The 13,923-nt window shown below is 63.3% G+C and overlaps 1 protein-coding gene across 1 annotated transcript in view; it reads right to left on the bottom strand.

Annotated features, from left to right (window-relative positions):
- Positions 1 to 11,423, bottom strand: part of NKAIN1 (sodium/potassium transporting ATPase interacting 1) — a 31,595-nt gene extending 20,172 nt beyond the window's left edge. Inside the window, exon 1 of the mRNA XM_066204303.1 lies at positions 11,290 to 11,423. Within this exon, the coding sequence (XP_066060400.1) occupies positions 11,290 to 11,343 (54 nt within the window). The 5' untranslated portion in view covers positions 11,344 to 11,423. The remainder of the gene's footprint in view (positions 1 to 11,289) is intronic.
- Positions 11,424 to 13,923: the final 2,500 nt, after the last annotated feature.

The raw sequence follows: 13,923 nt of genomic DNA, 5'->3' as shown, positions 1-13,923 counted from the left end.
CCAGTGCTGCTGATCCCGGTGATCCCCCTGCTGTTGATCCCAACAGTCTCTCTGCTGTTGATCCCAATGATCCCTTTGCTGTAGATCCCAACAACCCCTTCAAAAGGGATCCCAACATCCCAATGATCCTTTTACTGCTGATCCCAATTGCCCCTTTGCTGTAGATCCCAACAATCCCTTCACTGTTGAGCCAAATGATCCTTTTGCTGCTGATCCCAGTTATCCCTCTGCTGTACATTCCAATTATCCATCTGCTGTAGATCCCAATGACCCCTCTGCTGTAGATCCCGTGACCCCTCTGCTGTAGATCCCAATGACCCCTCTGCTGTAGATCCCAATGACCCCTCTGCTGTAGATCCTGTGACCCCTCTGCTCTAGATCCCAATAACCCCTCTGCTGTAGATCCCAATGACCCCTCTGCTGTAGATCCCGTGATCCCTCTGCTGTAGATCCCAATGATCCCTCTGCTGTCGATCCCAATGATCCCTCTGCTGTAGATCCCGTGACCCCTCTGCTGTAGATCCCAATGATCCCTCTGCTGTAGATCCCGTGATCCCTGCCCCGTTTATCCCGGGTGTGTGCCGTGGCCACCAGCGCGTCATTACCCGCAGCCATCGGGAGCTCATTAGAGCCTCCTTAAACAGCCGGAGGAATTGCTTTTATTAATTGCTTCCCCCTCCTTTGACGCCCGCCGCCCGCGGGAGGGTTTTTGGGATGGGCTTTTCCAGCCCCTTTGCTGGCTGGGGGTGGTGGATGAGCAGCTCCGGGGGCTGGATCCAGGCAGGGCCCTCCCGCTCCGCTCCGGTGCGTCCATTAGGGACAAGATGTGACACGGGGATGTGGCGCCAGGTGACATCCCGCACCCTGCAGCAGTCCCCTGGGATGTGAGCCCACCCCCCTGGCATCAGGGCCAGCCCCACGCTGGGGAAACGGGGATTTTCCACCCCCAAACTGGTTTTCCTGCTGTTAGCCCACGGGGTGGCTTTGCCAGCTGGGTGACGGGTGCTGTCCCACCCCATCCCCCTCATGGATACACCCACGGGAGGAATGAGGTTTTCCATAGGAAAATATTTAGGGAAAACCCCAAACCCAAGCCAGCAGCACGAGGACACCGGGCTGGGGACACTCCCCGCGTGGGACCAGCTGTGACAAGGACACGGCAATGATGCTCCCACCGCTCCCTGGGGTGTCCCCAGCCATGGGAAATGGGGTTCTGGAGCTCCTCACGTGCTCCTGCTCCCTGCCCTGCAGGGTGGGGGCCACCAACCCCACCCTCGACCCCGCTAATGAGGGCGCCGGTAATTGCCGAGCCCTTGCCCCATGGATAATTCAAGGCCCTTTGTTAGGGCCAGGTTTGCTTTGTCGGGGAAGTGCCACCGACCCGCGGGACCCCGACCCTGACGCCACACAGCTCCTTCTGGGGGGGAGGGGGGTGGATTAAAAATAATTAGGGCCTGGGGCTGCTGGGGGGGGGGGGGAAGGGGCGGTTAGCGGGGTTGGGGTCATTAGTGGAAGGAGGGGATGGGGCACGGGGAGACGGGGAGAGCCCAGAGCACCATTCCCTTGGCCGGAGCCACAGGGGGACCCCAGGAGGGGGTGGGAGCATCAGTCCTGTGTCCAGGCCGTGGGTGCTGCCAGGTTGGGACCGGCCCCCACATTTTGAGGTGGAAATCCTCGTTGTTGCTGCGGGTGCACCCAAAAGAGGGGATGGTTTGGGGCCTGTGGGTGCCAAAGCTGGGGACAGCACCACGTGCTGGATGGATGATGGAGAGGGCCTGCACCAATGGGGGATAAAGCAGCCCCAAATGGGTGAGGGTGTCCCTAAATACAGCCCCCAGCAGAGCCCCAGGTAGACACCCCAAAGTCACCCCGAAGTCCCCAGGTACCCTCAGCTCCCGGTGGTGCTGGGCCAGGATCAGAGCCAGGCTGGGCTCAGGGGGCAGCAGCCTGGAATCCAGGTGGGATGCAGCCCTAGGAGGGTTGGGAATGGGACGGGGATGTCCTCACCCCCAGAGGGATTGGGGGACCTGCACCTCTCCACATGCCAGCACCACACAACCGCCCAGCTTTGGCGGGGGGGAAAGATTAAAAACATAAAAATAAAACTTTTCATAACCCACCGTTGTTCCTTGGTCTCACAGCACCGGGCTGTGCTGCCAAACGGAATCCCTGGGGGAGCCTCGGAATCCCGGACACGAGGCACATTCCCAGGAGGGACGGAAACAGGGAATAAACCAGTGCCCCTGAAATTCCCATGGCTCCAGGCTCTGCCCTGTGTCCCTGAGAGGGGGATGGGGGGACATCCCTGGTGTCCCCCAGGAGCACAGGGGGACCACAGGCAGTGGCAGAGCTGGGAGCTGGAGGGGACCGAGGCACAGCCAGGGTGGGCACAGGGACCCCCAGCCCCTGGGGACTCCCACACCTGGTCCCAACCCCTCAGCATCGTTCCCAAGATGTCCCCAGGATGTCCCCACCCAAGCCGGGCTGTGGCACCCACGGCCCCATCACCCACTCAATGCCACCACCCACCCACAGGTGCCACCCTCCGGTGCCATCCCCCCGTGTCACCTCCAGTCCCGGGCCCCCTCAGCCCCTCCCGGCTGTTCTGTGACCCGCCCAGCTGTCCCCACCCAGACACGGGGACCCAGTGCCACCCCAGTGCCACCCCAGGGCCACCCCAGGGCCGTGCCCCCAGGCCCCAGCCGAGGGAACGCGGTGCCGGGGGAGGACGGACCCGCCCGGAGCCCCGGCAGCTGCCGACGGGAATTGGCGAGCGGCGGGGACGGGCCGGGAGGGGACAGCAGGGGACAGGAGCTGAGGGGGTCCCGCAGGCACAGATGGAGATGCCAGGTGTCCCCTGGGTGGGTGAGAGGGACGGGGCTGGTTCCTGAGCCAAAGCAGGGCGGGGAAAAGCAGAGAAAACACAAACCTGAGCCCGCAAAGGGTTTGTGCAAAGCTGCCGCCCCCGGGCCTGGCTGCTGCATGCACGGGGGGGACCTGGGTCCTTTCCCGGGGCTGGGGGACACAGATCAGGGTGGGGGGACCCAGCTGGACCCCAAAGCCACGGCTGTCACCACTCCTGAGATCCAGTGGGGTGGAGAGGAGGGGGAGAGAGCCCGGGAGGATGGGACGAGGACTCTGAGCGTGACACTTGCAGGCAGGGGCTGAGCACCACCATCAATCCGAGCTGTTCGTGCACGGGCAGGGTTTCCCTGAGCTGCCCATGAGCTTCAGCATCCCAAGAACCCTCTAGTCCCACTGTGAGCGTTCCCCGTGCTCACCCGGAGCACCCTTCACTCATCCCAAGTACCCTCTGCTCCCACCCCGAGCACCCTCCATCCCCACCCCAGCCACCCCAATCACCCTCCACTCCCCAAACACTCTCCATCCCCACCCCAAGAGCCCTCCCCTCTGACCCCCAGCACACTCCATTCCCACCCCAACCACCCTCCAGGAGCATCCCTGATTCCTCCCTGAGCACCCTCCGCTCCAGCACTCCCACCCACAGCTCCACGCGGAGCTCCCTCCCCGGGGACATTTCCCACTCGGGGCTGGTACCGAGGAGTCGCTGTGGGGTGGCCCCAGTGTACGCAGGGGGAGTGGCACCGTTCCAGTGACATTCCCCCAGTTCCCAAACTGGGACAGCCACTGAGGCCTCCCCTGCTCCTTTGGCTTCCCAAATCCCGTCCACCAAAGGTTCCGTATTTTCCTGCCCCAGCACGAGGCCAGGGGAGGCGAACCCGCCCTGCTCCGGCTCCTCTCGGCTCCTGGGGCCACATTCCCGGTGTTCCCAGGACACACACCCGTGCTGGGAAAGGGCTTGGCTATCGATCCGGCCATGGGAAGAGACCAGAGTGTCCCGGAGTGCTAATTAGCCCTAATCAAGGTAATTAGCCCCAGGGCCGAGCAGCAGCGCAGCCCCGAGCGTGGCTGTGTCCCGTGTGTGTGACAGCGCAGCTGTGACCCGGCCGGGCGCGGGGCCCTGCGCAGAGTCCCCCTGGGGGCAGTGAGGGTGACCAGGGTGACAGCACACAGCCAGCCCCGGTGGCTTTGCAGTGTCACTGTCACCGCCAGCCCCTGGGCGCCCCAGGACGCTCAGCACCACCTCCCCCAGCACCGCCAGGGCACAGGTCCCCTCTGCCAGGACAGGGCCAGGGGGTGGCACCGGGGTGGCACCGCCTGTGACAAAGGTGGGAAATGCCCTTTGGGTGATTCCCAAGCCCAGCCCAGCTCAGGGATCCCGCTGGATTCACACCCGGATACCCCAATCCCACCCCGCCCTCCTCATCCCTCCCTCCCTGCCTCCCTCCCGGCTCCTGCTTCCCAAACCCTCTGGAATTGCGGGGATGTGCTGAGCCCCCGGGTCCCTGCAGGCTCCAGGAGCTGATCCCCGATGGGGAACAGGGAACCACCACCCCAAGGCAGGCCCCACAGCTCCTCCCGTCCCAGCTGGAAAAATCCCTATTAGACAATGTCACCCCAAGGGGACAGAGGGGACACATCCTCTCCCAGTGCTCCCATACAGCACTTGGGCCATCCCAGGCTTTTTTCCCCCCCAAATCTCCTTCTGCCTCAGATGAGACCCAAAGGAAGGGGAAATTTTCCCCCAAGCACATGGGAGCTGTTATTAATCTTATTAAAGAACCTCTCAGGGTTTAATGTCCTGTTTAAACACAGCCTGGACTGCTCTCTGCCCGCTTGGCCTTCCCAGTTTTCCAGCCTGTTACACCCCTATTGGAATAAATAGCTGCTTTCAAATGGGGAGAAGGACAAAGCCAGTGCCAAGGGGCCATTCTGAGCTCTTCCAGCATCCCCCAGGATTCGGGAAGAATCCTCTCTCCACTCAACCCCCAGCACTTCATCAGTTCCAGCCAAATTGCCCCCAGCTCTACTACCCCGGGGCATTCCAGGAGGATGGGGGATGGGGACACAGCCCGGAGCAGCGGGATGAGGGCTGGGGAGGTTCCCACCGCCGGCACTCGGCTCATCCAGGCCCTGCAGTGACCGACACACAACCACCTGCATCCCACAGCGGGCGCTGGAGGGGCTGTCAAGGCATGCAGGCCGTGAGGGATTTGTGGCTTTTCCATCCCTGCCCCTTTCCCTGAGGATGGGACATCCCCAGGCCATGGCTGCAGCATCCCCAGGGCTCCTCGGCCCAGGGGGGAGGCGATGCAAGCAGGATCCCATTCCCACTGTGATGTGCAGTGGGATTCAAAGCCTTTCCCAGCCCTGGGAGTGGGCACGAGGCTGGGAGGATGTCCTGGGAGTGGCCCCCAGCATCCTCCCGAATTCCCAACCTACCCCTGTGCCAACGTTTGTGGGGCCAGGGCCGGGAGCTCCGGGTCTATATCCCAGAGGGGGATGTGGGTTTCCCTCTGGGAATTGAATTCCTCCACTGGGAATTTTGAACTGGTTGAACCCCAAACCCTCTGTGCCCAGTTTTTCATCCCCTCCAGGCCTTCCCTGGGATTTCTCTCTGGAGGAACTGAGCAGAGAGGAGCCAAGAGCTCCGCTGCAGAGGGAGAAGTGGTGGGAGCCATCAGTGCCTGGGGCAGGGAGAGCATTCCCCAGGCTCAGAGCCTGCGGATCAGTAACACCATGAGGAGTCCAGGAGATGCAGTGAGTTCCCTCACCAAACCCAACCTCTTCGCTGGAATAATAACCCAGAGCACTCAGCACCCCCCAATGCTGCCACTGTGACCGGTGTGGGGATGTCCCCGTTGTCCTCACCTTCCAAACGTGGCCCCAAGCCTGGGGCAAGCGCTGGCCAAAGGCAGCAGGGAAAGGCCAACACACCCAGAGTTCATTTCTGGCTGTTGTCAATCACCTTCAGGGCTGAAAAAACACTTTTCTCCCCAAAACCCAAATGTGCTTAGCCTCGTTTCTCCTGCATTAAGGGCTGTTGGTACTGGGAATCTCTTCCACCTCCCCATCTTCAAGGGGAGATGGTTTGAAACTAAAAGACGAGGGATTTGGATGGGAGATTGGGAACTGGGAATTGTTCCCCGGGAGGGTGGGCAGGGGCTGGGCTGGAATTGCCAGAGCAGCTGTGGCTGCCCCTGGATCCCTGGCAGTGCCCAAGGCCAGGCTGGACATTGGGGCTGGGAGCAGCCTGGGACAGTGGGAGGTGGGATGGGATGGATGGGATTGAAGGTCCTTTCCCACCTAAACCATTCCAGCGTTCACTGCTTTTCCCTGAGAGCAGCCACAGACCCCGGGCCTCTCTAGAGGTGCCACATCTCGATCCTCGGGTTCCTCTTCCCAGCCCCCTCCCAAAGGCTCGGCAATGGGTTTGGGGATGGGACACGCACCTGCCCCATGGGCTGGCTGGGATGCACATCCAGGGGGACTCTCCCGTGCCAGGCTCTGCTCACCACCATCCCCTCATCCCACACCTTCTCTCCAGCCGTGATTTTATTCCTTCTTTCTGCCTAGTCCCGAAATGAGCATCACTGATTTTTCAGAGCGCTAATTTTATTTTTTTTTTCCTAACAGAAGCCACCTGGGATTAAATCAAATTCCTTATCAGCATCCAGACATCACTGGGGCAGCTCAGCCCCTTCCAGCAGCCAGACCTGTGAGCTCAGGGAGAACCAAGAGCCAGGTTTGGCTGGGCAGGACTCATTTTCCCACCTGCTCACACCAGCCTTTCCTTGCCGGGCTCTGAGGGCTGCGCTGTCGGGCCAGGCTGGTTTCAGTCCCATCCTCTTTATTTTCTCTACAGCCCAGCCCCCTGAGACATTTATTTTCCAGTCCCCCTCGCTCCCAGCTCTGTTAAGAACCGCCATGAATGATTTAGGGAGTTCTTCAGGCGGCCTCGTTAATCCTCCTGGGTGCACATTAGCTGGTCCTGCAAATTTAGACGTACGGCACTTTAATCGCGGTTTTAATTGCGAGCTGTGAGGCTCAGCCTTCCCAAACACACGTCGATAAACCTTTACAGCCCTGCCTGGAACGTGGATGTGCCGGAGGACGCTCATCCTCACGGAGGTCTGGGCTGGCTGGTGCCTCGCCACGGCCACCCGCACCCTCGGTCCCCCCGGGGCTCTCGGGGTGCTCACCCGGGACCTGGCGGGGTGGGGTGGGCTTTTCCAGCCTTTTAAAACACAGTTCCCACCCTGGGGCCTGCTCTGCATCCTCAGCCCTGGTCATCCCCGGAGGATCCTCATCGCTGCACGCCTGTGACCCCAGAGAACCGCGGGTATCCCCACACCCATCCCGCCCACCCCACCGAGGGGGGATGTGGGGGGCTCCGGGGGGTGGGGGACTCCCCTCGCCATCCCCGCGCTCCTGCCAGCCCCCCATTTCCATGGCAACCATGCAAATGGGAGCGCTTTCCATAATCATTAGGGAGCGGAGCGGAGCAGTACAAACAGTGGCGGCAGTAGATTACGAGCCCATTATGAACAGTCGCACCTTCTGAGCGCCGGTAATTACACCTAATTGTGCATTTAATTGTGTAATTGAAAACCTGCATCCCGAGTTCAGGCCGGGCTCCTTTCCGCCGTCCCGGGCGGGGGGATGCGGCCGGGGGCGGCCCCGGCCCCGCGGTCCCCGGGCCAGCCCCGCGCCGAGCCCCCGCAGCCGGGCGAGGACAAAAGATGCCGGCAGATGTCGGGGAAGGGTGGTTCCCACCGGTGCTCCCGGTGGCGGCCAGATCCCGGGAAACCAGAGCAGGAAGGGAGGATGGAGGGGGACGGGAGGGCCTCGGAGCCCCCAGGGATGCAGAGGGGTCCCGCTGTCACACGGGGATGTCACACAGGGCTGGGGATGGAGCGTCATCCTCTCCCTTCACCCACCCCTGGTTAGGCGGAACTCCTGAGCTCCTTCTCCAGGCTTGGAGCCGGGGGTCACATTCCAGAGGCTCCCGGCGCGCTGGGCGAACCCCACGGCTCGGGGAGAGGATGGGATGGAGCCGCGGCCCCTCTCCTGCGCCCCAGCCCCGCAGGGGAGCGGGGATGCCGGGGCGGGCCTGGCGTGGCACGGCACGGCATGTCACCGCATGTCACCGCACGGCCCCGCACCGCGCCCCGCCAGCCTGGCAGGCTCCGGCAGGCGGGAGGTGCCAACCCAGCTCTGCTTTTCCAGCCAATTAAAGGAGAAGGAGAGAAACAAAGAAGGAAACGAGACCCCGGTGGGAAGCGGCTCCCGGCCCTACCGGCCGGAGGTGGGAGCACGGAGCGCCCCTGTCCCCACCCAGCGGCCACAGGGAGGGGCAATGGGGTCGCCAGTTTGGGATGGGGAAGGAGCCAGCGCCAGGAAAACCGTCCTGCAGCAGCGCCTGAGCGCGGCCGCGGGGCGCAGAGCGGGGTGGCCGAGGGACATGTGACAGCAGCTGGACAGATCCGGCCTGACAGCTGCCGGCAGCGCATGTCCCGCTATCCCAATACCCCGATGTCCCAATATCTTAACGTCCCGATATCCCAACGTCCTGACATCCCGATGTCCCGATATCCCAATGTCCCGTGACACTGTCACCAGGGCTGGCACAGCCCGGGCAGAGGCACAGCTGTCCCAACACCACCAGGTGCAGAGTTAACAAATGTTGTGGCTTGTGGCTGCCACACCCCCGTGCCCGAGTGTCACCTCGGGTCCCTGCCCCATGCAGCCCCTCAGCAGCTCCCACTTCCCGGACCGAAAGGGCGAATCCCACAGCAGCAGCTCACGGGGACGGCTCGGTGCCTCCCAGCTGGTGGGAAAACCAGCGAAACCCCGGAGTTCTGATGTTATCCCACCTCATTACCGTGAACATCTGCTGGTGGCCCCTCCCGAGGTGGGGCAGGGCTGGGGGGTGTTTGGCAAGCGGATTCTTCCAGGGAAAAACCATAAATGGAGACAAAATCTGGCGCGTGCTGCCTGTCCCCAGGGCTGGAGTCACCCAGCACTCGCAGAACGGCTCCGCCAGTGGGGAAGGGGCTTGGAGGAGGTTTGGACGCTCCAAAGCAGCTCCCTGCGGTGTCATGGCCCAAACACCAGCTCCCAAACCGGTTCAGGTGCGGGCTGGAGCGGGCAGCACCCTGCAGGGCCCCTCAGGGACCTTGTCCCCAAGGGGTGCCATCTGCACCTGGGGGCCTGGAGCCTCCACTGATCCCAGGGGACAAGGGAGCAGGTCATGGATACTGGAAAACAAACTGGGACGAGAAAGGTGTCCGTGGGGGGACAGTGGCACATAGGGAGCCATGGCATGGTGCCTGGGCTGGGCAGGGAGGACCAGCCAGAGATGGTGGCATCACCTCAGGGAGGGCTGGATGTCACCCTGCTGCTGTTTGAGGGACACCGAGGCGCAGGCTGGGCTCAGCAGAGCCGTGCCCTCCCTGGGCAGCCCTGATCATGGTCCTGCAGCCTCGGGGCACGGCCTGCAGGCAGCCCCACACACACCAGTGCGAGCCCAGCCCCCGGGACTGGGCACACTGGGAGCACAGGTGTCCCCACCCTCAGGACAGAGGGCCCAGGACAGGTGTCAGGGCCACCTGGGTGTGGGGACAGAGCTCCCAGTGCCAGCCCCATGTGTGAAGCAGGGATGGGCTTGGGAATCACCCCCGATCCCTGTGGCTCCATCCCAAACCTCGGCCCTGCCTGGTCCACGTGCTGTGTCACCTCAGGGTGGCCTTGGTCACCCCAGGGGACGCCTGGGTGGCACTGCCACCTCCAGTCTCCTGGGGCTGGCTCAGCACTGGGCCATGGGTGGGCACCCAGACCCTCACCCCGGGACGAGGAGCTGAGGACTGGGGACATCTCCCCATGGCTGGGGAGGGGGGTGGAAGCTGCTGCCTCCAAACCCAGGAAGGAGCTTCGGGGAGCATCCCAAAGGATGAGCTGGTTCAGGGTGAGCCCGGAGTGGGAAATGTCCCTGGTAGGGATTGGAGCCTTTGGGGATTCCAACAGGACACACGGGGTGAGCGTGGAGGGGACAGCCTGGCCCCAGTCAGCAGCACAAAGTTCCTCCGAGTGCGAGCAGGAGCCGCTCCCCCAGCGCAGGAGCTCGCACCAATTCAGCCTTGCCCTGAAATTACCGGATTAAAATCTCTCTGATCTGGGATGTCTCAGGGAATAACCACCAGCAAACCTGCCTGGGAGCTGAGCGGTAAAAAAAAAAAAAACAAACGTGACCAAAAGCCAGGAAACTCCTGCACACCTGGAAAAGCCCCGCTGGATTTCTCCCGAATCAGGTGAGTGAAGCACCAAGCGAGACTTGGGGACAGCTGGGGTCACAGAGGCCATTCCCGCTGGGAATGCGGGGACTCCAGCCTGGGGATGACCCCGCTGTGCCTCTGCTGCCCAGGGCCGAGCTCGGCCTTCAAAGCTTCCCCATCCCCCCATCCCCCCCGTCCAAAAGCGGGGACCCCTCCCCACCCGCCGCCTCCTGAAGGATGAGGAATGAACAAGAGCTGGGAAGAAAGTGCCTGTCAGCAGGATGCCACCACCGTCTCCAGAGGGCTCTGGAGCCCGTTTCCATCGCTGCGTCCGTCCATCCACCACCCCCCGTCCCCGGGGACACCACGAGCTGACCCCACAGATTTCAGCAGATCCTCCCTGCTCTCCTGGCCGTGACGAGCCCGGCAGGGCCGCGGGGGCAAGTTGGAGGCTGCTGATTCTCCATTAACGCACCACCCTGCCGGGATAATTAATCGCAACCTCGGCGGCGCTGGTTTGAGCAGAAACCCCCCGGATCCCCCCCGCGCTCCCTTCGCCGGCTCCTCTGGCAGAGCCTGATGAAGATTGATTCGCGGGCGGCGGCGAGCGCGGCACCGAATTGTCACGAAACCCGACAAGCCCGTTAAAATCAACCCTCTCCTTTCTCCTTGCCGCCACATCCCGGCGTCCCCCCACCCACCGCGGGCAGGTGGGTCCCGCTCCGGAGCGGGAGAGTTTCCAAAGTGCTGGCAGCGGCTCCAAGTTTCCCTCTCGCCCCGGCTCAGGGGACCAGCACCCCGAGACACATCCGTGGAGTCACCGGGATGGAAACCGCGGGCGGGAGCGAACTCGGAGGGGAGAGATTGCAGTTGGGAACAAAGCTCACACCTGCTGGAGACGCAACCTCGGGCACTGACAGCGCAGGGAAGGGGTCCCCATCCATCTCCCCGGCCAGCGCTGGCTTGAGGCAGGAGATGAGGGTGGCACTGCCTGTTTTTTAGATCAGCATTTTTCCTTTCCTGGGGTTTTTTTTGGGTGATGGTGAGGCATCCCCCAGCTGGTCCCAACACAAGGTCACCGCCGAGGCGGCGTGGGGAGCGGTGACAGGCAGCATCTCGCACAAAGCACCCCCGGCATGCCGATGAGCCTTACCAGCTGCAGGCAGCAGAATCCCACCAGCGTGCATCGCCCGTTGCATCTCCCCATGGCTCCCCAGCCGGATCCTCGGGGCTCCCTCACCGTGGCCTCGCTCCGCCGCCGCGCTCCAGCTCCTCACCAGCCGCCCCTTGGCCACCCGGGGAGCGTCACGGGGGGCCCCAGCACCATGTCCCGCTCTCCAGCCTCCGGCCAGCCCCGCCGGCTCAGCACAGCGGCGGGCTGGGCTCGGCGCGGGGCATCGCCCCCCTTCTCCCTCCGCCCCCCGCCCCGCTACAGCCCGCTCGGGCGGCGCGGGGGCCGCGGGGCCGCGCAGCCCTGGCCGCCCATCCCCGGCCCGGCCCGGCGCGGAGCCGCCCGCTCCGCTATTGTCTCCCGCACAGCCGCGCTCCGCGCCCCGGGCGGGCGGGAGGGGGGCGCGGGCGGGGCCGGGCGGCGCGGCCGGAACAAGGCGGGACGCGGCAGCCGGCGGGGCGCGGCGGGCGGCGCGGCCGGGAGGGGCGGGGGGGGGGCCGGGCACGCCGCGCCGCGCCGAGCCCTTGGCGGCCTCCGGGGGCGCGGGCAGCGCGGCCCCTCCGCCGCACCGCGGCTCCCGCCTGGCCTTATCCTCATCCTTAATCGTCAGCGTTTGTCTTTTAAATCGCAGATTTTTATTATTATTCTGTTTTCCCCTCCGGAGCCAGGTGAGGCTGGGTGAGACCCCGGGGAAGGGCTGCGAGATGCTCCCCCGCATCCCCCGCATCCCCCGGCCCTGCGGCCCTTGGGCGGCGCCTGGACCCGCAGCACGGGGACCCCGCCACCTCCCCTGGGGTGGCCATGCCAGCGCAGCAGCTGGGCTTGAGGGGAGGACAGATGGCCGAGCCCGGCGGGAGCTCCACACGTCCCCCCGCAGAGCCCCGCTCCGCAGAGCCCCGCTCGGCACGCGCGGCTGGGGCCGGGGGCGAGCTCCGGCCGAGGGCAGGGTGCCTGCGCTGGGAGGCTGGTGCAGACAGGGCTGACACGGCCCCTCACCGCCACCCACCCGCTCGCCTTTGTTCTGTTTTCAGAACACCTTCGGGGACATCGCAGCGCGCGAGGAGTCACCGGGATGCTGCTTTCCCAGCGCTTTAGAAACCTCTGGCTAAAATGCCGCCTGACAGAAGCACTCGGAAACAGTTCGCTGCTTCTAATTTCCCTGATTTCTTAATCCTCAGCGCCGATGTTCAGAAGGAAGCATCTCCTAAGCCGGCCCCACACAGCCTTAGGTGTCAGAGCATCCACACGCCATCCGAGGCATGAAGCTGCATTTGTGTGTGTGGTCCAAGCCCCATCCCAGCTTGCCAGGGCTCATCCCTGGGACCGGCCTGCAGCACCTTCCACACCTGGAGCTTCCCCTTCATCCTCCAGCGTGGGGATTTCTCTCCCCCTCGGGGCTGTTCCGTGCTCCCAGGAGCTTTTGGGGAGGCTGCAGGACGGGCCTTTGCAGAGAACGCTTGGCTTTTGTGCGTTCAGGAGCACACAGTGCAAAGACACAGCGGGTTCCTCCAGGGAAGCTCTGGGCCGGGCTCCGGGGAGCAGGAGCACACTGAGCTGTGGGGTTTGAAGCCACCTCTGTTTATCCCGCCCTGGCCTGGCTGAGTGCCCTCCAGCAGCCCTGTGTGTTCCCACAGCTCGCTCCGCAGGCTGCCAGGGGACAGCCCCACCGTGGGCTGGACTCCTCCCAGCTCTGCTGGCTCCAGGATCCCAGGTTTTCACCTGGGAGAGGTCCCGTCACCTTCATCCCACTGCGTCCCAGGCTCGTGAGGGTTATCCAGGCACAGACACAATTCCAGGATTCAGCTTGTGGGCTCTTCTGGGATTTAAACACAGCAGAAACCTGGAGCAGAGGGACTGGGATCACCCACAGGTCAAAAACGATCAAACCACTCCACAGCATCTCCTTGGCCATGGCCAGGCAAATCCGTCCAGCTCAACCCTCCTGCAGCCCCCAGGAGCACCAGGGAAAGGCAGAATGCTCGGATGGAAAATCATAAATCCCCATCCGATGGCGCCGAGATCCCGCCTGGCTCCCGACCAGGTGGACTTCTGCAAAGAATCAATTTTAGATTAAAAAAAGGTCAATAAAGCCTGTCATGGAGCTTCCCTGGAAGGAGAGGAGACAACTTCATCCCGGAGAGGGTGGGAAATGAGCCCGGGGCTTTGTCCTTTGCTCTGCTCAGGAGCTGCCACTCCACACCCCCCACCCGGGGGTTTATGTGCCATAAAAACCCTCAGTGGCCAAAATTACAGAGAAAATATCAGGAGGAAATAATAATAATTAAAAAAAAGGGTCAGGAAATAAATGGGGAGGATGAGAAATGGGAGGGAGCCATCAGGAGCCATGCTTTGCCCCCCAGCTGTGCTCCCACCAAGCCCTGCTGTGCCTCAGTTTCCCCTGGCGGGGTCAGAGCCTCCTCCCAAATCTCCTGTGGGAGGGGGAGGGAGAGGAGCGTGCCCCCATCGCGACTGAGACTCCACTTCTCGCTCAGCCCACATCCCACGGTGTGGGTGTCCATCCACATCCAGCCGGGGATGTCCCCTGTCCCCCAGGGCCCCCCGGCTCTGGCAGGGGCTGGCTCTGACCTGGCTGAGCTCTCCACCCCCAGGCCAGGA

The sequence above is a fragment of the Chamaea fasciata genome, unplaced genomic scaffold, assembly GCF_029207755.1.
Source record: "Chamaea fasciata isolate MVZ Bird 193981 ecotype frontalis unplaced genomic scaffold, bChaFas1.0.hap1 SCAF_26, whole genome shotgun sequence".
NCBI classification, from domain to species: Eukaryota; Metazoa; Chordata; class Aves; order Passeriformes; family Sylviidae; genus Chamaea; species Chamaea fasciata.
The sequence above is the reverse complement of the archived record's forward strand: the minus strand, read 5'-3'. Positions and strand labels throughout refer to the sequence as shown.